Raw genomic sequence first — 24823 nt, 5'->3', positions numbered from 1 at the left:
AGAGTAATGTATCAGTTAGCTTTTGCTGCATAAAAACTTCCACATCTTATGGCTTAAAACTAAAAACATTTATTATTTCTCATAATTCTGTGGATCATCTGAGCAATATTTATGGTCCGGGCCAGCTTGACTGGGGCTGTATATAGTCTAGGATACTTCACTCACGTGTCTCGAAGTCGGCAGGCTGGCTGTTCTGGGAGATGGGGCTCAACTGGGACGATTCATTTCTGCTCCACGTGATCTCTTCTCCTCCAGTAGGCTAGCCCTGGCTTCTTCACTTGGTGCTCTTATCTCCACAGAGCATCACGATGAAAGTTCCAATGCATTAGCCATCACGAAACCTCTGCTTGCATCACATTTACTATGTCCCATTGGCCAAAGCAAGTTACAAGGCCAAGACAAGATTCAAGGGGTAGAGATATAGATTTCACTTCTTGATGCGAGCTGCAACGTCACATTGTCAAGAGGAATTTGTCGCCATTTTTGCAAACTATTACAAGAACTTTGAACTATGCTTGGTGCGTGGTAGGTAAGAAAGAATGCTTGTTGCAAGAATCAAGAGGTTAAAGAAAAAAAAAGAATCAAGAGATAAATAATGAAATAATCATTGTCCATCCCCACCCTACCCCCCACCCCCCCTGCCATTGGCACATCCATTTCTGTGACAGCTGTCCTTTGTTGAGATCTTTGAACTGGGCCAAAACTTTATCCAGTTGTTTAGAAAGTTTATTGCCCTTGACTTAACTATGGTGGTTCCTTTCTGTCTGAGAGTTGCAGCTCACCATGGACCTGTGGATCCTACCCATCTTGACGCTGGAGCTGTGCACACCTTGCTGGATTATGGGTTATGTCCCCACTCTTAATCTTTGCTCTTTAAACAGATCTGGAGAAGAGGACACCCTTTGTACCAAATCACCATCAGCCTTAGCTGGCGGCACCTCCTTCTGTCAGTTGCTGCCTGTTGGATGCCCCCTGGTGGCTTCCTCTTGCATAGCCCCACTCAAGGTGTGAAATTGATCGTGTGAATTGCCAAAAAGCTGGATGGAATCAAGAGCCTTCAGTGAGAGAGCTCTCAGTAGAGTGGAAAGCTAGGGATGGAAAGAAAATAAATTTTAAAAAAAATTTTAAATTACCATCTACACCTTGTAGCTGGTGAGTCCGTGCTTGTTTCACTGTGACTTGACCCAGAGAAAGGTAAAGCAGCAAAATATAGATAATGCATATAAAAGAGATTTATATCATTAAATGTCAGGTGCTGGTGGGTAAGAAGCAGTGCCATTTTCACTGAATAAAAATGGTGGAGTTGGAAAAGGTGAGAGGGTCTTCTGACTGGATCAGCTCGTCCAGGGCCTGGTAGGTCCCCATCACAAAGCCCACGAAGCCCAGGATGCTGATCAGGGCATCCTTGATGATGGTGATGGGACTCATGCCCTCTGAGTAGTAGGTGGTGATCTCCAGGAAGGGTGGGATGATGAGGGCCAGCGCACTGCCGCTCAGGGAGCCCACCAGAGAGAGGACCAGGTCCAGGCGGGGGATGAGGATGGCCAAGATGCCTGCAGGAGATGACACGGGATAGATGGCTCTTCCCAGGCTTAGCCAAAATTTTAAAGTTTGTTTTAAAAATCTTTTTCTTAAAACATATACCAGTTGTTTCTCATACATTCAGTTACATAAAGAAAAAGTTGAAACTCCTGTAATACCCCCAATCACATTCACTAGAGGTTTATACATTAAAATTTTGGTGTGTCTCCTTTCAATCATTTTCAACCAATTATTGTTTAAATATATACATTCATATTGTTGGGGAGAAAAACCTTCTCTCTTCCCATTTAGGTTCAAGTGTTTGGGGGCCTGCAAATTTAACTGACAATTAGGCAATTAACAGGAGGAAAGACAAAGTTTATTTAGGGCTAGGGAGCCTTCAGATGAATTGGCTCTCCAAACAATGATAGGGGTTTATATACCCACTTCAGAAGGGGAACTGGATGGGGGAGAAATAGCTTCCATGCAAGAACAAGTGGAAGGTATGACATTCTCTGATAATTTAAGTAATTACTCAGTCTGTGATGATGGTTAGTCTTCTTTCTGATTGAAAATCTCCCAGAAAGGGGATTTATGGTGCCTGTATTTTTCAGAAGTTCCTGCTTAATTCAGCAAAGGAAGTTTAGATAAGGTTTTGCGCCCCCTGCGGCTGCTTGTTCTAATGCTTTTAGCCTAAGATAATTTTTATGCCACAGAAGTACATTTCGAACCTCTACATGTTCAATGATTAAGCTCTTACTTAATAAATAACACTAAATAGCAGTGCTGGGAACTGTCCAGCTGTTTGGAATGTGTCAATGTACAAAATAGACAAAAAAAACCCTTACCTTCGTGGAACTAACATTAATAAGTAACATGACTGCAAGAACCTCTTACTTGCAAACAATTAGAATGTGAAATTATTTATAGAAAGGGGTCTTCGGAGGGAACAAGATCACAGAGTCCCTTTAAAGGAGTATCTTCTCCAGGTTTTATATACATGTCAGAAAACATCTAACAAAGAAATACTAAAAGTTAAAATAAAGATTTTGAAATTATATATATATATAATATATACATATAATATATGTGATATAATTATATAATTATAATATATAATTATATAATTATAATATGTAATATATATAATATATAATTATATATTAAAATTTTTATATATAATTATATATTATTTATATATATATATATATTTTTTTGTAGGCTGTTTTATAGGCCTGGGCTTTTACATTTTTTATTTTACTTGATGGACAATTTTCCTAGTTACAAAGAAAGCCCAGAAGGCTCCCCCAAGTCTCCTAGGATGGAGTGTGGTATAACAGAACAAAACAGGACTGGAAGGCAGGATTCTGGTTTCTCTCTGTGTGGCCGTGGGTAAGTCTCCACCCGTTTCTCAGCTTTTTTCCTCATCTGCCAAATGGGGATGGTAGCTATCCTTTTAGGTATTATGGTTCATACTCCAAATGGTGTTAAAGTTTTAAATGAGTTAATTCGTGTAAAGCACTCAGAAAAGTTATTTTTGTTATTATTTCATTATTACTTTATTATTATTACTTGTTTGCAGGTAACTGTTTGCATATGTACTGATTGCGGCAATGCATGAAGAAGCTTAAGGAATTGTTATCTTCATATCTGGGGCAAATTCATTGATCTTTCTGGAGTCTCTAATATTCTGAAGGGTAGTGTCCCTGCCTCCTAGGACAAACTGGGAACAAATAACTTCAAAGGAAGAAAATCAGTGTCCCATGATTTATATGGGCTGGTCTAGCACAGCAAGAATCACAATTAAAAGGAGCCTTAGGGACAGCTGGGCCATGGCAAACACAACGCAGGAATCTCTATCATCTTCGCCTCCACTAAAATACTTACAGAAAGGGGCACCCTGGATCATAGGGCCTGGAGCACAAGGAGGGCTGCCGAGGGGGTGAGTGGGGACAGTTGAAGCCAACAGGTGAATACCAGACCATTGGAGGCCAAGGAGCTGCTGCCAATGGGGATGTGACCCTAGGTTTGCCAAATCATTTTATTTTTCCCCCAAACATTAGAAACCTGCATTTGTATGTGAGATCTCTCCCACATTTTTAATGTTGGCCCAAATTTATACAACATTATGAGGGTGAAACAACATACCTCTGACGCCAGATTAGACTCACTGGCCACCATTTTCAACCTCTGTCCTGGAGGTGAAGGGTGATGGGCCTGGACTTGCGTTCAAATCCCACCTCTGGCACTTCCTGCCCAATTACTTATCACTCTCTGCTTCAGCTTTCTCATTTACAAAGTAAGGTTTATCACAGTCCTACCTCATAAGAGTTGCTGCAAGGACTGAATAAAATACTATGAAATATGGAACAGAAAGAGCTTAGCACAGTGGCTGGCACGTAGTAGGTGTTTAATAAAAGTCAGTTCTTATTGTGATTATTATTTGATAAGTTGTCACTCCCTCAAGCTGGACACCAGTAAATCTGTCTAATTAGGTACATGTAAGAATTAAGTTGTCCCTAAAGCATAAATGAAATGAATTACTACTTGGAAAGCCTTAGAATGGACCCTGAAACACAGTTAGTATGCAATCAATGCTGGTTATCATGACTATTGTCTACCATCTGGCTGATTCCTGATAGCCCTCAGGAAAACAGCAACGAGGTGCTCTGCCTCCTACTCACATGTCAGGCTGACCATGGCGAAGCGGATGAACAAGTCCAGAGGCAGCGCCCAGCGCTTTGACACCTGGGAGGTGGCGAAGGGAATGATGATTTCTGCAGGGACGTAGAACTGCAGGGCGTAGGTGCACAGGATGCCAATTATGTAGAGGATCTTGACCGACTGGTACAGCCTGCAGGACAAACCAGAGCAGTGCTCTCAAGGTCAACGTGCTCTGACACCTGGCCTCCTTGTTTTTTTGTTTTTGCTTTTTTTTTTTTTGGCCTCTCTGCAAGGCATGTGGCATCTTAGTTCCCTGACCAGGGATTGAAAGCCCCCTACATTGGAAGTGTGGAGTCTTAACCACTGGACTGCCAGGGAAGTCCCTGGCCTCCTTGTACATTAACCTCTGACCTTGGAACAGTCCCGTAGGCAAATGTTTCCTTGTCTGAAATTGACGGGGAGGGACCTTCTATGAGAGGAAGTCACAGCAGAGCACGCAGTGGAAATAGAGTGAAGCATCACAGATTCAAATGGAAACAGTTCAGAGGGTCATCGCTACATAAAAAGGTATGGGTATATATAACACCTTCATAAACCATCATCACTTGATGCTGAATTTTAGATTTTAGGAAAGAGAGGCTCAGGCCCAGTACCTTGCTCAGGGAGATACAAGTGATAAGTGGTGAAGACCAAAAAACCTGGGTCTAAAAGATCTGGTCTTTTGTAATCTCTTTTATTAGGAATTCTCTGGATCCCCCAAATCACCTGGCATATAACAGGCTCTCAACAAATGCTTCCAGGTGGTTGAATGAACTGCAGAATCCCAAATCCTTGAGGGAAGAGGTAGTCTACACAGAGGATTGTGTGAGGGTTGGGGAATAAAAGGAGAGGCAGGGTTACTTGCAGGCCTCAGACTGGGGGCAGGAGAGCATGTGACGGGGGATGCTGAGTTTTATCGATGCCTTTTTTGACCAATGGAGATAAGGCTTTTTTCGTTTAGCCCACTAATGTGGTAGATGCATCTGGCATGTTAAATAAACCTGTATGACTGTGTCTGTGTATATTTAGTCCATTCCTTAAAAAGGCAAACGTCCACATTTCTGTGTTTCTTGCTCACACTAGTTCTGCTGCCTGAACACCCTCTCTACTCCCTTTCCATCTGTGCAAACCCCACCTATTTTTTGAAATTCCCATCTTTTGAGGAGGTACTACATTCCAGATGCTTTTAGGCATGCCCAATTTAATCCGCATGATAACTCTGCTTTTTAGAAGAGGAAACTGAACATCAGAGAAGTTAAATAAACCATCCACGACCATGAGCTAGGAGTTGGTATAACTGGGTCTTGGATCCAGAGGTGCTGTCGTTGTCCTTGTTTGGACGGAGTCGTCTCATTGGACAGGAAGATTCCCTGTTCTCCCATTCCAATGTACTTTCTTTCCTTGGGAGTCCCCACGTCCTCTCCACTATTCTGGAGGGCTTCTTTTTCTGTTCTATGTTGTATTTGTGTACATACACTATCCATTCCCCATTCCCATTGGACCATGGGCTGAGGAAGAGAGTGAAGCGCAAAATCATAGTCTACTCACATCAGCACCCTCCACACCGTGTGTCTAGACTGGCATCTGCGTGTAATTGGGGTGCAGTAAATGCTTGATGAATGATATTGATCAACTTGGGAAAGGAGCCCCATTTAGACAAATTAAGCCTCCAAGTGACCCTTAAAAAGACTGGCACCTGGTAATTAATGACATGCCTCAGTATGGGAGAAAGTGCTGCACAATGTGATAGGGGTTCATGTCTATTTAAATATTCAGTGTTGAAGTCTGGGTCAGCTAACCTGTTGTATGAATTGGGTCATTTGATATAAACATTTTCCAGATTCTAATGGTCTTCCCCAATTGGTTCTTGTTTTACTTTTTCATCCTAGCTACTCTGCAAGACTTGGTAGTGCAGCCTTAGTAAATGTAATTGGAGCCACCCACCGGCTCCACTCTCTGCCTCTTGCCCTTCTCTGTGCCCCTCCTTTCTCTCCTTAGGTAACCAAGGACTCTGACTTCTCCCCTCTTTTCCTAAATCATGTCCTTCCTCATACTAAGCTATCAAGGCCTCACTCAACATGGGAGGCTGTTGTTGAAGAAGAGCTCCCTGGACAGAGAATCCAGAGCCCAGGGTTCCAGTGTCAGGTCTGCTTCTCCCTGTGGAGACCCTCCAGACCTCAGTTTACCTTCTGCGGAAAGGAGGAGAAAGTAACCTATATATTCCTGTTCCCACTGGCCCTGAGTCCCTACCGCCTGAGAGCCCATAGAGTTACCAGCAGTTGGGCAGGTTAAGGGTTATGCTGGCCTTGATGTCATTTCCGAACCGCAGGTAGCCCAGAGTCCCGATGCTGATGTAGAGGGCAGTAACGATGGACATTCCCAAAGACAGGATGACTGGGAAGCGGCGGGCATCCTTCATCTTGTTTTCCAGGGGCAGAACCTACAGAAACGCCACAATGTAAGAAGAGAGGAGGAGAAAGAGGAACACAAGCATAAAGAAGAAAGGCATGCCACTTCCGGGGGTATGTACACAAAAGAATCGGAAGCAGGAACATGCACAGATATTTGTATACCTAAGTTCATAGCAGCATTGTTCACAGTAGCCAAAAGTTGGAGGCAACCCGAGTGTCCACCGATGAAGGAACGGATAAACAAAATGTGGTCCATACATACAATGGAACATTATTCAGCCTTTAAAAGAAGGAAATATGCCCCAACATGGATGACTCTTGAAGACATTAAGCTAAATGAAGTAAGCCAGTCACAAAATGACAGATACTATGTGATTCTACTTATAAGAGGTAACTGGAGTAGTCACATTCAGAGTCAGAAAGTAGACTGGTGATTCCCATGGGCTGGGGGGAGGAATAAATGGGGAATTATTGTTTAATGGGTACTCAGTTTTGGTTTTGCAAGATGAAAAGAGATGGATGGTGATGATCTTTGTACAACAATATGAATGTACTTTATGTCACTGAACTGTACACTTAAAACTGGTTAAGATGGTAAATTTTATGTTAGGTATATTTCACCACAATTAAAGAAAAAAAAAAAAAGAGGGACTTCCTGGTGGTCCAGTGGGTAAGACTCTGCGCTCCTCACGCAGGGGGCCCGGATACGATCCCTGGTCGGGGAACTAGATCCCACATGCATGCTGCAACTAAGAGTCTGCATGCGGCAACTAAGAAGTCCACATGCCGCAATGAAGATCCTGCGTGCTGCAACTAAGACCCAGCGCAGCCAAAATAAGTGAATAAATAATAAAAAAAAAAAAAAAAGAAAAAAAGAGAGAAAAGAAAGGAAAGGAAGGCCTAGAGTCACAAGATGATCCCTGGACCGTTCAGAACTGGAAGCACCCTGCAGGTTGACCAGACCAAGGAGCTCAACTCCCTGGGGTGGCCCGATCTGGCCAGCAGGTGCATTTTGTTTGGCCAGCCTTTCAGACAACTGAATATGAATGCCTTTAAGCACAACATTCTTTCTCCACCTACGAGGCCCACCTCTCCCTCTCACGCTGACATATACCTGGCTTCTCCACCCACGTTGTCTTCCAAAAGCACTTGAGTTTGAGGCTCCCAATTCTAGTGCACTTGCCCCTCTCTGTACAGATGGGAAGGCCAAGACTCAGGTTATGCAGTGGGCTGGCAGCAGCACTGGGACTAGAGCGCCCTGGCTCCCCAGAGGCACATTTCCCCACATACCATGTTCTCAGGATCCTTCTTCCCCAGATGCATACCTGGCTCTAAGAGAATCCAAACTGAGGCCAGCCTGCCTCTTGGGCCTGTTGGGCATTCCAAGGTCTCTTCTATCTTTGGTAGCAACTCTTTGGCCTCATCTCATAATTTCCTCCTCAGACTTCTACTGACCGAGGGCCCACCCTCACCTTCCCCTTCCCCTTCTCCTTGATCCAGCCATGTGCTAAGCACACTTCATGCACCATTAGGGTGATCTGTGCCTCAGTTTCCTGATCTGAAAACTTACCTGTTAGAATCTTTCGGAGAATTATATGAGCATTGAAATGGCACACAGTAAGGACTTAGTAAATGTTAACTACAATTATTTTGTAATACTGCGAAGACCACAACTCTATGAAGCTGGTACTTGTGTAATTCTTATTTTATAACAAGGCTCTGAAGATGATATAACTTACACCAAGCTATACAGCTTGGAAGTGGCAGAGGAAGGCTGCAAACCAGGGCTGTCCTCCAAAGTCCAAGTACTTACTTCTACCCGATCTTGCCTAAACTCGCACAGCCCTGGGCTTGTTTATTACTCAGTGAGAACTTAGCACCTATTCCTTTGTATTGTTAAATCCTTCTTTGTCCTGTATGCACCTCCCCTCCCTCCCCATGCAAACGGCAGACGCTTGAGGGGAGTGCGTGTCTGGGACTTTCCACTTTCTTCTGGGTTAGGTGCACATTCCTAGATGCAGCAGGCGCTTGGGAAAATGTCCAGGGGATTAGGTGAAGAGCAATTCAACATGAGCTCTCCTACCCTGCAATACATTTTTGTTGCATAAATTCCCCAGGCTAAAGATGATCTTTTTACAAGGCCAGGTCATACTAAGTACAGTAAGTTCCCTACATAAGAACAAGTTTCATTCTGAGAGCGTGTTCATAAGTCCAATTTGTTCATAGGTCCAACAAAGTTAGCCTAGGTACCCAACTAACACAATCGGCTATATAGTGCTGTACTATAATAAGTTTATAATACTCTTCACACAAATAATACATAAAAAACACACAAAAAATAAACATTTTTAATCTTACAGTACAGTACCTTGAAAAGTACAGTAGTACAGTACAGTACAACAGCTGGCATACAGGGGCTGGCATCGAGTGAACAGGCAAGAAGAGTTACTAACTGGAGGAGGGAGAGGAGGTGGGAGATGTAGAGCTGAAGTATCGTCAGCAATAGGAGACAGAGGGCAAGCTGCACAGTTTCACTCCTTATGTTTGCATCTTTGAAAGTTCCCAACTTGAAGGTTTTTATGTAGGGGATTTACTGTAACTGGCTTTCTCGCTCCACTCCCCGCACCTCCCCACAATCAATCAAAGAGATTAAATGGCCATTCACATAAAGTGGGAAGGTCTCTGGCTTGGGAGTGAGTAGTACCAGCTGTAGCAGTTCCCAGCTGGTGACGCAGCTCAAGACCCTGTCCTTCTTTGGGGTTAGGCTCCTCTTCTGTAAAATTAGAGACTGGAATAGAAGGTTTCTAAAGGTAATTTGAACTCTGATACTAATAATCATTAGCACATAGTAGATGTTCATAAACACTTATTGAACACGTAGAATCATCATTTTATAGTTGAAGAATTAAGGTTCAGAGATTAGCCTGTGACTAAACTAAGATTCCAGCACATTCTGCCTCCAAAGTCATTTGCTCAACCACTGTACTCTTCTTTTTGCCATGACTGTTCAAAATTCTAAATATAAAGTGCTTCCGGGTCCATTAAGATGGTGTAAGCACATTGCGCCATATCTCTCTCACTAATTAAAACTAAAAGCCCTGGACAGAATACATAAAGCAACTATCCATGGACTCTGAAAAGTATATAATAGAAGGTGAATTGCTCAAAACCAGTAAAAATGACCATCATGGCAGTGAGTTTCCTGATTTTTTTTCCTTCTTGTATCTCCTAGTTTAGACTCAAGGAGAGCCCAAATCCTAGAACTATGTAGTGGATACAGACAGAAAAAACTCAAAAAGAAACCCTCTTTCTGGCCAGTGGGACCTAAAATAGGGGACCCTGTGGGACAGAGAGCATGGAGAGAATCCCTATTATTCTGTTTCCTTTTTTACTCTCCAGGTCATACTCCCTAAGGCAAGTCTCAGTCACAAAGCAGCAATCTGTTGTATCAGGGACTGTGGTGGTTACTTAGGCACCTAAAAATCTGAGACAAGACAAACTCCTTCTCTTGGAGCAGAGGAACAGGGAAAGAGGGCTTTGGGAGTCCAAAAAGTAAAGGGGGAATCGGATTGGCTACATAATTTGTGGAGCCCAGTGCAAAATGACAACGCAAGGCCACTTGGTCAAAGATCAAGAAATTCAAGATGATGAACACAGGGCATTAAACCAAGTGTGAAATCCTTTTAAAGGCAGGGGCCCATGTGACCACACAGGTTACATGCCCATGAAGCCAGACCTGGAAGGAACCCCTATTGCTCTTTTCTTCTCTTTTTACTCTCAGTGCTCACCCTCGAGTTAGACCCAGTCACAAGAAGTGTATAGGAGTATAGGGAGGCTAAAACCCTGGCTTTGTAGCCAGAGGACCAGAAAAAGAAGCTGCTGGGTGAATGTGCAGCATACTGGTGAGTGTGCAGGAAAACACGGAAAGGAGGGAGCCAGAGAAAGTGATTCCCTTCATCCCTGTGAATGAAGTCTGGGCTTAGCCCTGAGCTGTACATGTATGGAACTGATGTGAAGCATCAAACTAAAGGCTTTGAGAACTATTGTGTAGACAGACCACCGTCTGGCCCCTGGGTAGCATATAAGCAAGGTGAAGCCAAACATCACTTCAAAGTCTTTGAAAACTAATCTCATATTAAAACCATGGTCTACTGAAGGGAGATCGGGACTTGTAGTTTGAATCTAATCGGATTGACTGCTTGCTAAAGTAAAAAAGTCAACATTCTCCAGAGGATTTTAACAGGCTCCAGAGTCTCATAAAATAATATTCAAAATGTGTAGGATACAGTCTAAAATTAATCAACATACAAAGAGCCAGGAAAATCTCAACACTTCTCAAGGGAAAAGACAACAGATGCCAACCCTAAGATGACTAAAATTATGGAAATATCAGACAAAGACTTTAAAGCAACTGTTATAACCATCCTCTGTGAAGTAAGGGAGAACACTGTTGAAACAAATGGACAGATATAAGTTCTCGGCAACGAAGCTGAAGGAATAAGAACCAAAGAACCAAATGGAAATTTTAGAACTGAAAAACCCCACTGGAGAGGCCCAATGTAAATGACAGAACACAGTCAGTGAACTTGAAAATAGATCAATAGGAACTATTGAATCGGAACATAAAAGAGAAAAAACGATTTTAAAAAATGAATAGGGCCTCAGAAAATAGTGGGACATATATCAAAGTGTCTAACATTCAGGTCACTGGAGTCCCAGAAGGGGAAGAAAAAGAGATTGGTACAGAAAAAACTTTTTGAAAAAAGAAAATTTCCCAAATTGTAAAAGACATATATTTACAGATTCAAGAAATTAAGTGAATTTCAAACAGGACAAATTCAAAGAAAACTAATCCAGACAATACAATACAACTGCTGAAAACCAAAGATTTTTAGAAAAGTATCTTGAAAGTAACCAGATAAAAAGCAACATCACATATAGGGGAACAATGATTCAAATAACTGCAGATTTCTCACCAGAACCATTGAGGGCAAAAGGAAGGGATACCATATTTTCAAAGTGCTAAAAATAGACTGCCAACCTAGAATTCTATATTGTGCAAAAACATCCTTCAGGAATAAAGGCAAAAAATAAAGATATTCTGAGATTAAAAAAAATGAAAAAAATTTGTCACCAGTCTAAAAGAAATAATGATGGAGTTTCTTCCTGTTGAAGGGAATGATGCCAGAGGGAAACTTGTGATTTCAGGAATAAGGAATGAGCAACAGAAATGGTAGTTACCTGGATAGATACATTAGACTATTTTTCCCTCAGTAAGTTTATCAAAAGGGCCATGTGGCACTACTGAAAGCAAAAATTATAACATTTTTCTGATGGCGTTTTGATATATTTAGATGTATTGGGTTGGCCGAAAAGTTTGAGTTTTTCCTTAAAAAACCCGAACGAACTTTTTGGCCAACGCAGTAATACATATGGGCATTACAACAAAAAGGGGGGAAAGAAAAAAAAACTCTACAACTATAAGATTTCTATAGTTTACTAGAAATAATAAAATATTAACTGTAAGTAAACTGTGAAAAGTTATATATGTATACTGTAATCCCTAGAGCAACCATGAAAAGTATTATAGAAAGAGATACAGATACAGATACAACCTCCGATGGGCAAACTAAAGTAGAATACTAAACAGTATTCAAAGAATCCAAAAGGAGGCAAAAAGAGAAAACGGGAAAGCAAAAGGAAGGGTAGAACAGAAAACTAATAAAATGCAGACCTAAGAAACATAATAACTGCATTAACTGCAAATGGTCTCACCACACCAATTAAAGGACAAAGATTGTGGTTGCCAGGGCTGGGAGCAGAGGGGAATGGAAACTGACTGCTTAATGGGCATAGGGTCTCTTTTTGGGATGATGAAAATGTTTTGGAATTAGACAGTGGTGATGAATGCACAATATTGTGAAGGCAATGAAAACCACTGAATTATATATTTTAAAATGGTTAAAATGGTGAATTTTATCTCGATAAAAAAATTAAAAGGATGGAAAAAAATGTATCACACAAATACTAATTAGGACAAAGTTGGAGCTCTAATATTACATGATTTTAAGGTAAAGCTTGTGTTATCAAGGTATTTTGGTATTCGTGAAAGGAAAGACACATTGATCAATGAATCAGTATAGGAAGTCCAGAAACTGACCCATATTCATATATCGATTAGCTTTTTACAAAGATGCAAAGGTAATTCAATGGAGAGTAGACAGTCTTTTCAACAAATGATGAAGGAATAATTGGCATCCTTAAAAAAATTGAACTTCAACCTATAAACACTTTTAACAAAAATTAACTCAGAATGTATCATAGATCTAAATGTACAATGAAAACAAAACATTTAGAAGAAAATATGGGAGAAAAGTCTTTGTGACTTTGGAGTAGGCAAAGTGTTTTAGATAAAACACCAAAAGTAGGAGCCATAAATGAAAAATTTTGATATGTTGAACTTCATCAAAATTAAAACTTTTTCTCTATGAAAGACAATGTTAAGAGAATGAAAAGACAAGCTACAGACTAGAGAAAATATTTGCAAATTACACATCTAATAAAGGATTTGCATTTGGCATATATAAAGAATTTTTAAAACTCAGCAATAAAAGACAACAACTCAGTTCTTTAAAAATTCGCAGATTTGGGGCTTCCCTGGTGGCGCAGTGGTTGAGAGTCTGCCTGCCGGTGCAGGGGACACGGGTTCGAGCCCTGGTCTGGGAAGATCCCACATGCCGCGGAGCAACTGGGCCCGTGAGCCACAATTACTGAGCCTGCGCATCTGCAGCCTGTGCTCCGCAACAAGAGAGGCCGCGATAGTGAGAGGCCCGCGCACCGCGATGAAGAGTGGCCCCCACTTGCGGCAACTAGAGAAAGCCCTCGCACAGAAGCGAAGACCCAACACACCCAAAAATAAATTAAAAAAAAAAAAAATTAGCAGATTTGAACACTTATACCAAAGACGATACACAGATGTCAAATAAGCTCATGAAAAGATGCTCAAAATCATTGGTCATTAGTAAAATGCAAATTAAATCACAATCAAATAGCACTACACACCTATTAGAATGGCTAAAATTTAAAAAAACACTAAAAACACAGATAAGAACTAGCAAAGATGCAAAGGAATTCTAACACTCATACATCCGGTGGGAATGCAAAATGGTATAGCAATTCTGGAAAACTGTTGGGCAATTTTCTATAAAGTTAAACATACATTAACATGTCACCTAACAAACCTACTCCTAGAGAAATGAAAACGTATGTTCACACAAAACCCTGTACACAAATGCTTACAGTAGCATTACTCATAATCGTCAGAAACTAGAAACAACCTAAATGTCCTTAAACAGGTGATGGTTAAACAAACTGTGGTACTGCTCACACAGCGGATGCTCAGCGGTAGAAAGCAGCAAGCTCCTGATGCGTGCAACCACGTGGATGGCCGTACATGCAGCTAAGTGAAAGAAGCCAAGCTTAAGAGGTTACATACTGGGGCTTCCCTGGTGGCGCAGTGGTTGAGAGTCCGCCTGCCAATGCAGGGGACACGGGTTCGAGCCCTGGTCTGGGAAGATCCCACATGCCGCGGAGCAACGAGGCCCGTGAGCCACAACTACTGAGCCTGCACGTCTGGAGCCTGTGCTCCACAAGAGAGGCCGCGACAGTGAGAGGCCCGCGCACTGCGATGAAGAGTGGCCCCCACTCGCCGCAACTAGAGAAAGCCCTCGCACAGAAACGAAGACCCAACACAGCCATAAATAAATAAATAAATAAAATATTAAAAAAAAAAAAAAAAAAAAAAGGTTACATACTGTATGATCCCATGTGGATGGCATTCTGGAAAAAGTGAAACAACAGAGACAGAGAACAGAAGGTGGATGCCAGGGGTTAGTGGGAGTGGGGGGAAGTTGACCACAAGAAGGGCAGCACAAGGGAGCTTTTTATGGTGGGGGAATTGTTCTGTGTTCTGATTGTGATGCATCTATGACTCTGCACTTCTCAAAACTTAAAGAGATGTACACCAAATAAAAGTGAATTGTACTGTATATAAATTAAAAGTAAACTTAAAAAGCATAGAGGTACAAGAGGTACAAACTACTACTTGCAAAATAAATGAGTCACAGGTATGAAATGTACAGTACAGGGAAAACAGTCAATAACTATGTAATATCTTTGTATTGTGACATTTATTGTAACTAGACTTACCATGGTGATCATTTTGAAAGCCATAGAAATATTGAATTACTATGTTGTAAGTAACAGGAACTAACATAGTGCTGTAGGTCAATTATAAATATAATTAACACTATTCTATATATGAAAATTAAGTAAATCCTGAGTTTTCATCACAAGGAAAAAAATTTTTTTCTATTTCTTTAATTATGTATTTGTATGAGATCATGGATGTTCACTAAACTTACTGTGATAATCATTTCATGACATATGTAAGTCAGCTCATTATGCTGTACACCTTAAACTTATACAGTGTTGTAAGTCAATTATACCTCAATAAAACTGGAAGAAAAAAATTATACACAGCACTATCCTTCCTCAAGTGTGGCAGTAGAGACTATATAATAATCCATTGTAAATAAACTGTACTTTTCAGTTTAAAACTCCTTTATGTTTCATAAAAGTCCTGTAATTTAAGTTGTACACCTCCATTTATCTTGATTTTTAAAGATTAATAAATACATGTTGATATGAAGATAAATGTTTAACAAATGTACTGGGACAGGAATAAAACTCTCCTGACTGCTCTAACCTCTCTGCTATAACCTACTTTCTCCTGCTGGTCCAAAGTGAGGTCAGAGGTTAGTTTCTCCAGCTGACCCAAGTGAGGTCAGGGGTTAGTTTCTCCCGTGCACACAGAACCCAGAGCTCCCAGCTCCTGTTCAGAAGGCCACCCACAGCACCTTGCAAAGTCTACCCCAATTGAAACCTTACCACACCAATGCTTTCAAATGAAAAAACGGCTGTTCCAAAGAAGAGCGAGTAGGTCTTCCAATTTGCTACCAGTGGCAAGTGGCTGGGGTCTGGAATTCCCTATGGGGGAGAGAAATGTGGTAAAGACATTTTCTCTCAAAGCATGTTTGGGCTCCCTTAAGAGAAGAGTATTCTGAGAGTAAAGCTGAATTATAAAAAAAACTGAATATCAAGAAATTCAGAAAACTTCAAAAGGAAGTAGGCAACAATCAGAGTTGATTTTAACACTTCCCAATACCAAAGAGCCAGAGGAAAGAAAGATTAAGGTATTATCAAAGTACTGAAGGATCAGGGATCTCACAGAGGGAGTCTGGTTTATCAGAATCCTCCAGAAGAAAATCTTCCACACCACAGTTTAGTACTAGCCTAAAGTGCCCAAGAACACTTTGAATGTACCAGTGGTTATAGATGTTGGAAATTACTGTGACTATAGTTACAGTGACATTCTAGGGAGCCCAAAGTAATTAGTTAAATATGAAAGTCCCCTTTTCTTCTTCAATGAGCTGTAAATAGAAGGAGAAGAAAGTGTGTGGAATAAATATTTTATGTACCCTGTGACCTAGTATGTGAAAATAATGACAGAACAATTTCTCTAACTGAGCAACCTCTGGAATAGTCCAAAAATAAATCAGAGGTAGCTATTTCATTGGGGAATTCAATTTTGTAGAATCTATCAATATTGTCTTAAGATTTATCTGTGGTTATCCTAAAATATTTGGCTAATCTGTTATTTTTACTAAATTCCATGGACAAAATAACGTTTTTTTCTTGTGACTTCTGAAAGAGGAAAACATCTTGAAAGGTATTAGGCATGCCAAGGGTCTTCTGGATTTAAATTTCTATGTAGGCTTGTCCATTATAAAATGAAAATTAGAAAGGAGAGAAAAGTGGGAAACTGAGGGAAAATGAATATCCATACTCAACTTCAAAGATGTGTGATTTACACCATGATAGATTTGTTTGTGGTCTTTCAAGACTTTCTATTTATACCTCTGTGACTAAATATTAGTTGTTATTGTTGTTTTCTCTTGAGTTCCCTAGGGGTAATTTTGCAATTACTTGGAATTATAGCTTAGAGGATGTAAGACTAGTTCAATAAGGTTTAGCTGTGGTAGAAAATCCTGCTTTTTATCTGCCTTTTGCTGCTATCCAGCCATTACAGGAATGGTCTATAGTTAACCAATCAAGATATTTTCCTTGCAAAGCATAATTTTTTTCTAAAACCAGGATTTGACATAAAACGAGTATTGGAGAAGGAACATCAAAGAGGAGATACCCAGAAAAATGAGAGTGCACAGAGACATCTTTGTGGAAGAAATGCTACAGTAAAGTGGGTTCTAAGCTGACGAGGGGAGTGCATACCTATCTACCCTCAGGGCTGGCCCCAGGTGTCAGTCTGTCATTGATAAAAGGCTCTGCCCACTAGAGGAGTGAGGAGTGTGGTGTGCTAACCTGGATGATGGACTGGGCGATGATGATCAAGCTGACCAGCATGGTGATGTTGGCCAACAGGGAGAAGATGGTCAGAACCCTGAGGTTCCGGATGAGGACTATCAGCACCAGGAGGGGCAGGAAGGCGAGCATGTAGAGTCGAGAGTCCACGGTGGGCGTCAGGATCACTGTCCCGTTGTAATGGCAGTTGTTGGTTGTGCTATTAACCGCTTCCACTACCTGGGAGAGGAATGGGAAAAGCAAGGGGAAGATTCGATGAATCTTCTGGCCACATGATTAGCTGAGTGCCTGGCCCATAATCAGACTCCCTCACAAAGAGCTAGCATGTCTCACGTGCCAGGGTCTCAGAGTGAGTGAGAGTGACTTTAGGACTTCTTACTGCACATCTTCTGCACCATACTTCCTCAACAGAAGCTGCAGAAATAACTTTAATAAAAAACAAACTTAATAAACATAAATACCTAAACTTAGAGTGGCTATTTGTTAGCTTTTGGCAACGCAGAATCCATTCCTCCTGAGTTTGATTTATTTTTGGTGCATTCTCTCCCACATGAATACAACCTTGGTGGACTGTAAATCACAATCATGTGGCAGAGCCAAAGCACTGCCTTTGACTCAAGCAGAGGCACTCACATCTCTCCCTGGAATATGAATCTAAATAACAAGCAAAATGACACAAGGCAGACCTAGAAAAGGGTAAACAGTAATTATGAGAGGGAATCCCTGAGAAGACTGCTCATCAGTTCTATCAACATCCCCCTAGCTGCCCTGGTTCCTGTTCCTGTCCTTTTCTGAGACCCATTTTTTTTTTTTTTAGTTTTCTCTGTCATTTTGGAAGTTAGCTAATATTCTTCCACTAAACTCATTCTCTGCTTAAGTTCCACTGAATCTGTTTCTTTTGCTTATAACCAAAAAAGCTCATCACTTACTGTTTCTTAATTGGACCAACATTGACATTTTGAGTGAAAGAACTCTTCCTTGTGAGCATTTGACCATTCATTGCAGGACATTTAGCATCTCTCGACGCCACCCAGTAAAAGGTATTAGCATCCCCCCGTCATTGCGACAAACAAGGAACACCCCCTGCACACTGTACAAATACCTCCCAGCAAAGTGGGGGTAGGAGGCAGGGTACCACCCTCCTTTGGAATCAGCATGACTTAATGGCTACAGTCTTATTGTGCAAGCAACACAGTCCACTGCAGAACAATTAGAAACTAGATTTAAGTAAGAAGAAAATGTAAAATCAATGATAATCTCAGTACCTATGGGTAGCCATGGTAATGCCTTGCAATATATTCATTTGTACATTTTCTATGCAGTATCACAAATTACATGTATTACACGCATCCTTTTTATTTTACAAGACTGAAATTATAGTATACACTCTTATTTTGAAATCTCCTTTCCGGGACTTCCCTGGTGGCGCAGTGGTTAAGTATCTGCCTGCCAATGCAGGGGACACGGGTTCGATCCCTGGTCCAGGAAGATACCACATGCCACGGAGCAACTAAGCCCATGTGCCACAACTACTGAGCCTGCGCTCTAAAGCCTGCGAGCCACAACTACTGAGCCCGTGTGCCACAACTACTGAAGCCTGTGTGCCTAGAGCCCTGCTCCGCAACAAGAGAAGCCTCCACAATGAGAAGCCTGCGCACTGCAATGAAGAGTAGCCCCCCGCTCACTGCAACTTGAGAAAGCCCATGCACAGCAACGAAAACCCAACACAGCCAAAAATAAATAAATTAATTAATTAAAAAAAAAAGAAATCTCCTTTTCATTTAACACATCATGAATACTTAAATAAATCATTAAGTCTTGTTATTTTCTGATTCCTCACTACAGTAGGAAAAATACTTGGAACATTAGCCAGGTATTCAAGGCCTTCCATAAATGGACCCATTCAACTGTGAAAGCTCTTCCTCTCCCAAGGCCCACACCTTCTTCTACAACCACTTGTATTGCCTCTCCTGAGCAAGTCCTGTACATTCCTGCCTTCAGGTGTTTATTCCTCCTCCCACCTTGGCTGCCACTACTTCTCCAACCTGCCCTTCAACGCCCAGCTCAGGTGCATCTCCTCAAGGGAGCCTTCTCTTGCTCCAATGATCTCTCCTGCTCCCATACATTTCTGCCCCTTAGCTCACAATTAAGCATCCCCAACCTCAGGGTGTTAGTGGAGTCCTGACCCAACACCGACATATTATATTGATATTTAGCTTTTTATATGTCTTAGAGCACATCCCACTTAGTCTGAAAACTCCTTGAGATAATGCTTAGCTTGTCTCTAGACAGATGATTGATAAAGTTCTGCTAATGTCAGATTGATTTCCAAGCAGCAATCTGGCAATTAAGAGCCTTCAAATCAAATTCCTTGACCCAGTAATTTTACTTAAAAAATACATATACTAAAGTAATAAAGGGTTGTACAAAGACTTGTACAGATTATAGTAGAAAAACAGATTATAGTAGAAAAACAGAAAATATCAGATGATAAAAGACTAAGTCATCTGTACGATGGAAAATTCTAAAACTATTAAAAATTACACTAAAAAATTGAAGGACATTGAAAAATGCTAATCAGTTAATACTCATTTAAAACAATCCATGAGTGGTTGGATTAAGAATAATTTTGTTTTATTTTGAGAAGCAGTATAGCATAGTGTTTAAAAACTTGAGCTGTGATGTTAAAAAGGCCTGTGTTTTTAACCTTTGTTCTGTGACCGTATTTATATACATTATAGAGTTCATAACATCAGTTTTCTCATCTGCAAGATGGGAATAACCATAGTACCTACTCTGATAAGACCATGGAGAGAATTAAATGAGGGAAAGCTTATAAAATGATCAGCACTGTACCTGACACATAATAGAAGCTAATTCTGAATTCTCACTGTTTTTTTCCTTCTTTTAAATTTTTTTTTTACATTTCCAAATTTCTGGTAGTACTATAAACAGAAAAAGAGCCCTGAAGAATAGTTTTCTTTTTTAAGCTTATTGATTAAGGATAGCCTCTGTTATTACCCACATTACTTTGCTCAAATTGCTCCAAGATAACTATTGGGTTAGATCAGAAGAATTTCTCGGGGACAAAAAACTGTTAAACCAAGGAGATTAAACAGCTAAAGGTAGATAAAGATGGCCCAAAGATTAGGTATCATTCAAAAAGACCTATATCAGTTTAAGAAGAGTTAAGGATGGTTACGTACCAAGGCAGGACGATTGACAAAATCCAAGGTTACTTCCAGCTCAATTTTAAAGACCAACCTTGAGGACAGGTCCAGTTTTAGATACAACTCTTGGACAAAGGGTACTGTGGATAAAGTAATCACTTACAGAAATCTGCAGATATGTGAACTGGGGGAAGCCTGGGTTCTTTGATAACACTCAGTTTAACTTTCTTCATTGTATGATGAGGACACTAGGGCCCAAAGAGAAGAAGCTATTTGTTGAACAACTAGAAAAAGAGGACCCTCCTTTTCCATGTTCTTTTCCCTCCCACCTTCTGTAGAAGACTCTACCTGTTTTAAATTATCAGCCAGAAACACAATGTACACGCAGCAGAAGCCCATCTGGGTGACTATAAGAAAGAAGCTCACCATACGCCTGAAAGAGAGGAGAGAGAGAAAAAGAAAAAAAACTTGTTATAAAAGAAGAGCTGGCTTGTCATTTCCGTTTCTGTTCCCAGGGGTTGGTGACCCTCGACCAGCACCCTCGGTCCTGCTACCACAATCAACAATGGGGCAGTAGAAGGGACGTAACAATAGTTCTTTGAAAAACATGTTTCTCAACCACCTCCACACTCTCAACTCAGCAGTGGTAAAATTCTTCATCCTCAGGAACCTTGCCCCATACCCAGCTCTGTGTTGATACTAATTGATGTAAGGCAGTAGGCACAACTTATTAGCAATCATTAAAATTTTTTCCTACCATGTACCAGACACCGTATTAGGCACTGAAGATACACAGACAAATAACATGTGTTCTTTTCCTCTAGTGGTTTAGAGACTAGTGGGTGAGATGGATAAAAAATAATATGGCGGGACTTCCCTGGTGGCGCAGTGGTTAAGAATCCACCTGCCAATGCAGGGGACATAGGTTCGATTCCTGGTCCGGGAAGATCCCACATGCCGTGGAGCAACTAATCCCACGTGCCACAACTACTGAGCCTGTGCTCTAGAGCCTGTGAGCCACAACTACTGAAGCCTGCACACCTAGAGCCCGTGCTCTGCAACAAGAGAAGCCACCGCAATGAGAAGCCCGTGCACTGCAACAAAGAGTAGCTCCCGCTCGCTGCAACTAGAGAAAGCCCGCATGCAGCAACGAAGACCCAGTGCTGCCAGAAATAAATTAATTAAAAAAATAATAATATGGCACTAAGGGCCATGGTAAAAAGGGCATTTTACCTGAATTAAAGAGCAGACAGCCTTCTTAGAAAAAACCAATACCTGAGCGGGAGTCCCCTGGGAAGAGGAAGAAAGAGAGTGAGAGAAGAAAAAAAGGAATAAAGAGGAGGGGCAGATGGCGAAGAAGTAGTGAGGAAAAAGCATTTCAGCAGAGGGATTAGGCAGATTTCTCTAGCTGCCATGTGGAGAGTCCATTGGAGGGGGCAAGACTGAGGATGGGAAGACCAGATAATGGAGGTGAAAGATGGCAGCCACCTGGACAAAGACGTAGCTGTTAGGGTGAGAGAACTGAAAGCATTTTAAGAGATACTAGGGAACTAGAACTTACAGAACCTGGTGACCACCTACATCTAGGGGAAGGAAAAAGGAAATGACTTAAGGTGAGTGACAAGTTTTTGGCTTGGACAACAAAATGAACTGGGAAACTCAGAAGGAAGAACAGGTTTTAGGGGAAGGGGAAGAAATGGCACATTCAGTACCTGAATTGTTGAGCTTGAGGTTCCTACAGGAGACATTCAGGAGACAACCGCATACTGGGGTCTGGAAATGTTGATTTGTCAGTGATGGATAAAGCCTTGAGAAGGCAAATTAGTGTTGGAAAGTGTGCAGAGTGAGAAGAGAAGGCAGCGTTCCAAACCCTAGAGAACACCAACATTTAAAGGGAGGATAGAAACGAAGAAGCCTGCAAAGTAATGACCAGAGAGGTAGGTAGGAAACTAGGATGAAAAAGCGTTTAATAGAAGCCAAGTGAAGAGAGAATGTTTGAAGAAGAGAACAGTCAATTGTACCCACTGCTGCTGAGAGGTTCTCTAGGGCAAAGAAGGTGCAACAGGGAGGTCTTTTAGGACACTGGTGGAAAGGACTTCAGTAGAAGTACAGGACAGGAAAGCCAGGTGACCCATGAAGGAGGTGTGAATGGGGTGTATGGATGTAAAATTAGAGGGTGGGCTATTCTTTCATAAAGCTAGAGTGTGAGTTCCAGTCTTGAAGGTGCCCATTTTGTTCATCGTTGTAAACCCACTGCCTAAAGCACTTCCTGACACACTGCAGGTATTCAGTATATATCTGTTGAATAATCAGATAATGAATATGAGATAGAGGACGATATAAGGTCCAGGAGGCTTTATTAATTTATTTTATTGTTTTTAAGATGGAGATACATGAACACATTTCAGTGTTGAGAGGAAGAGCCCATAGTTCAAAAAAGAAGTTCAAGTTATAGGAGAGGAGATAATTAGTGGAGTGAAATTCCTAAATAGAGCAGGAAGATCTACCTTACATGCCCAACAATAAGTAGAAGGATCTGACGGGTTGCGACAGGCAAAAGCCACCTCTTGAGTCACACAACTGGGAAAATACTGGAAGTCATCCCATAGCCTTACTAGTCTGCTCATAGGCTGAATTTATTAATTCAGTATGTGAATGGGCTTTGGGTCAAGAGACATGCCAGACCCATGATGCTCGTGGGCAAGGCACACCTCAGGTAGTGCAGTTTGGGGTATCACAGTTCAAGAGAGACTTTGATAATCTAGAGGTGAGTAGAAAAGAGTAGACAGACAGGGTGGGGAGAGGTGGGAAAACAAAGACAAAAGAGTAGATTTAGTCCCAAGTACCAGGAGACAGGCGTTGACTGTTTCCATCATCTCCAAAAGCAAAAAAGTGGAGGTTGCAGGAGGTAGACTTCAGCTCATCAAGGAACCCTCAACGTCTTGGTCTTTTTCTCTCTTTTCTTCTCACTATATACTCTCTCCCTAAGAGACCTCTTCTGTCCCCTGGCATCATAGCTGATGACTTCAGTGTCTCCTGCATGAAGACAGGTTCAAACCTATACATATAACTACCCACTTGACATCTCTGCTTGAATATGCAAAACACAAGTCATCAGAAGCCTGAGTCAACCTTGACTCTTGATTTCCTCTCCCCACAACCCTGGGATCCAAATCATGACCAAATTCACTTTTCTCCATCCCCACTGCCACCAGCTTGGACCCAGCCATCACTGTCACCTGCCTGGACATTGTCAACAGCCTCTTCATGGGTCTAACTCTATTCTTGCTCCCTTACAATTTCTTCTCCTTACAGAAGCCAGACAGATCTTCAGACAATGCGAATATGATTAAAACAGGAAAGCCGCTGATTAAAACCCTCCAGTGGTTTCCTGGTTGCTTTTAAGAAAAGAACAAGACCTTGAAGAGGGTCTAAAATGTACACCTTGTTTGGGCCCTTGGATCCTTCTTCAGCATCATCTCCCTATCTGCCCTCAAGCTACCTGGTCGTTCTTTACCCTGAAACTGTCACATACTCCCTCTTGCTTCAGGATCTTCATAGCTTGCTCCTCTTCCTGGAAGGCCCTTCAGGCTCCTGCCCACTTTTCCCTAGGTAATTCCTCATTCCTAAGAATGCCTTCCTTCAGAACTCATCTCAACTGTTCCATCCTAGGAAGCGTACCTGAACCTACGTACATCTCCTTACCTGCTTGGTAGCAACTAGTGCTTCTTTCCTTCATGGTACTTATCCCAGTGGCTATTAAGTAACTGTGTCCTAAACTGTTTAAGGTCTGTGTTTCCCATTGGACTATGGATTCTGCACGGGCAAAGCTTTGTTTGCCTTGTTGCCCACAGTATTTCTAGGGCCTGGTACATAGTCGCAACTAGATAAATGTGGTTTAATAAAAAAGTGAATGATATTCAAGTTGCATAGCAAAGGAATGAGAACCCTGTATATACAAGGAGCGGGGCCGGATCAGGAAGACTGCCATTGAATCCCTTTCATGTGAAGTCCAGTGTTCTGTGTTACACGAGCCAACTTTCCAGGGAAGAGAGCATCCCTGACAGCCGCACGTCCTCCCTACTTTGGGCAAAGCAAGACCAAGGTACCTTCCCCAGTGGGCGTGGTTCCGGAGCCAGGTGCTGGGGCTGCCTTCTAGTCCGTGCATCACCGTGTCCCCGTAGTCCATAAAGGGCTTGTTCAGTCTGCAGGAGAGACTGCATACAGTTACCAAGAGGCAGTTTAAATTAAGATAATATACTGAAAAGTCAGGAGACGCATAGCAAGACAGAACCCAGCTAGAATGGAAAGAACACTGGGGCAGAAACCCAAGTTCTAGTTCAGGTTTTGACACCTGGTGGTATTTCCTTGGTGGCTTGTTTTCCTTACATGTCAAGTGGGACGGTGACTATATAACATGGGTAATAATACACACCTTGCATGGGTACAGTAGTTCTCATATCCTTGATCCCACTGGATCCTCATGACAATTCTCTGAGGCAGGGTTAGGCATGGATTGTTTATGCCCAATTTATAGATGAGCCAAACAGATAAGCACAATGGCCTGATTGAGATCAC

General features: G+C 41.6%; 1 protein-coding gene across 1 annotated transcript in view; it reads right to left on the bottom strand.

The window, feature by feature from the left end:
- Positions 1 to 46: 46 nt before the first annotated feature.
- Positions 47 to 24823, bottom strand: part of SLC36A2 (solute carrier family 36 member 2) — a 29289-nt gene continuing 4512 nt past the window's right edge. The window contains exons 4-10 of the mRNA XM_082455660.1: positions 24355 to 24450; positions 20594 to 20678; positions 17076 to 17294; positions 15585 to 15683; positions 6498 to 6664; positions 4206 to 4375; positions 47 to 1553 (exon numbers count right to left, since the gene is read on the bottom strand). Of these exons, the coding sequence (XP_082311786.1) occupies positions 1282 to 1553; positions 4206 to 4375; positions 6498 to 6664; positions 15585 to 15683; positions 17076 to 17294; positions 20594 to 20678; positions 24355 to 24450 (1108 nt within the window). The 3' untranslated portion in view covers positions 47 to 1281. The remainder of the gene's footprint in view (positions 1554 to 4205; positions 4376 to 6497; positions 6665 to 15584; positions 15684 to 17075; positions 17295 to 20593; positions 20679 to 24354; positions 24451 to 24823) is intronic.

This window comes from Balaenoptera physalus, assembly GCF_965194825.1.
Source record: "Balaenoptera physalus genome assembly, chromosome: 3".
NCBI lineage: Eukaryota > Metazoa > Chordata > Mammalia > Artiodactyla > Balaenopteridae > Balaenoptera > Balaenoptera physalus.
This window is presented reverse-complemented; position numbering and strand designations above follow the sequence as displayed.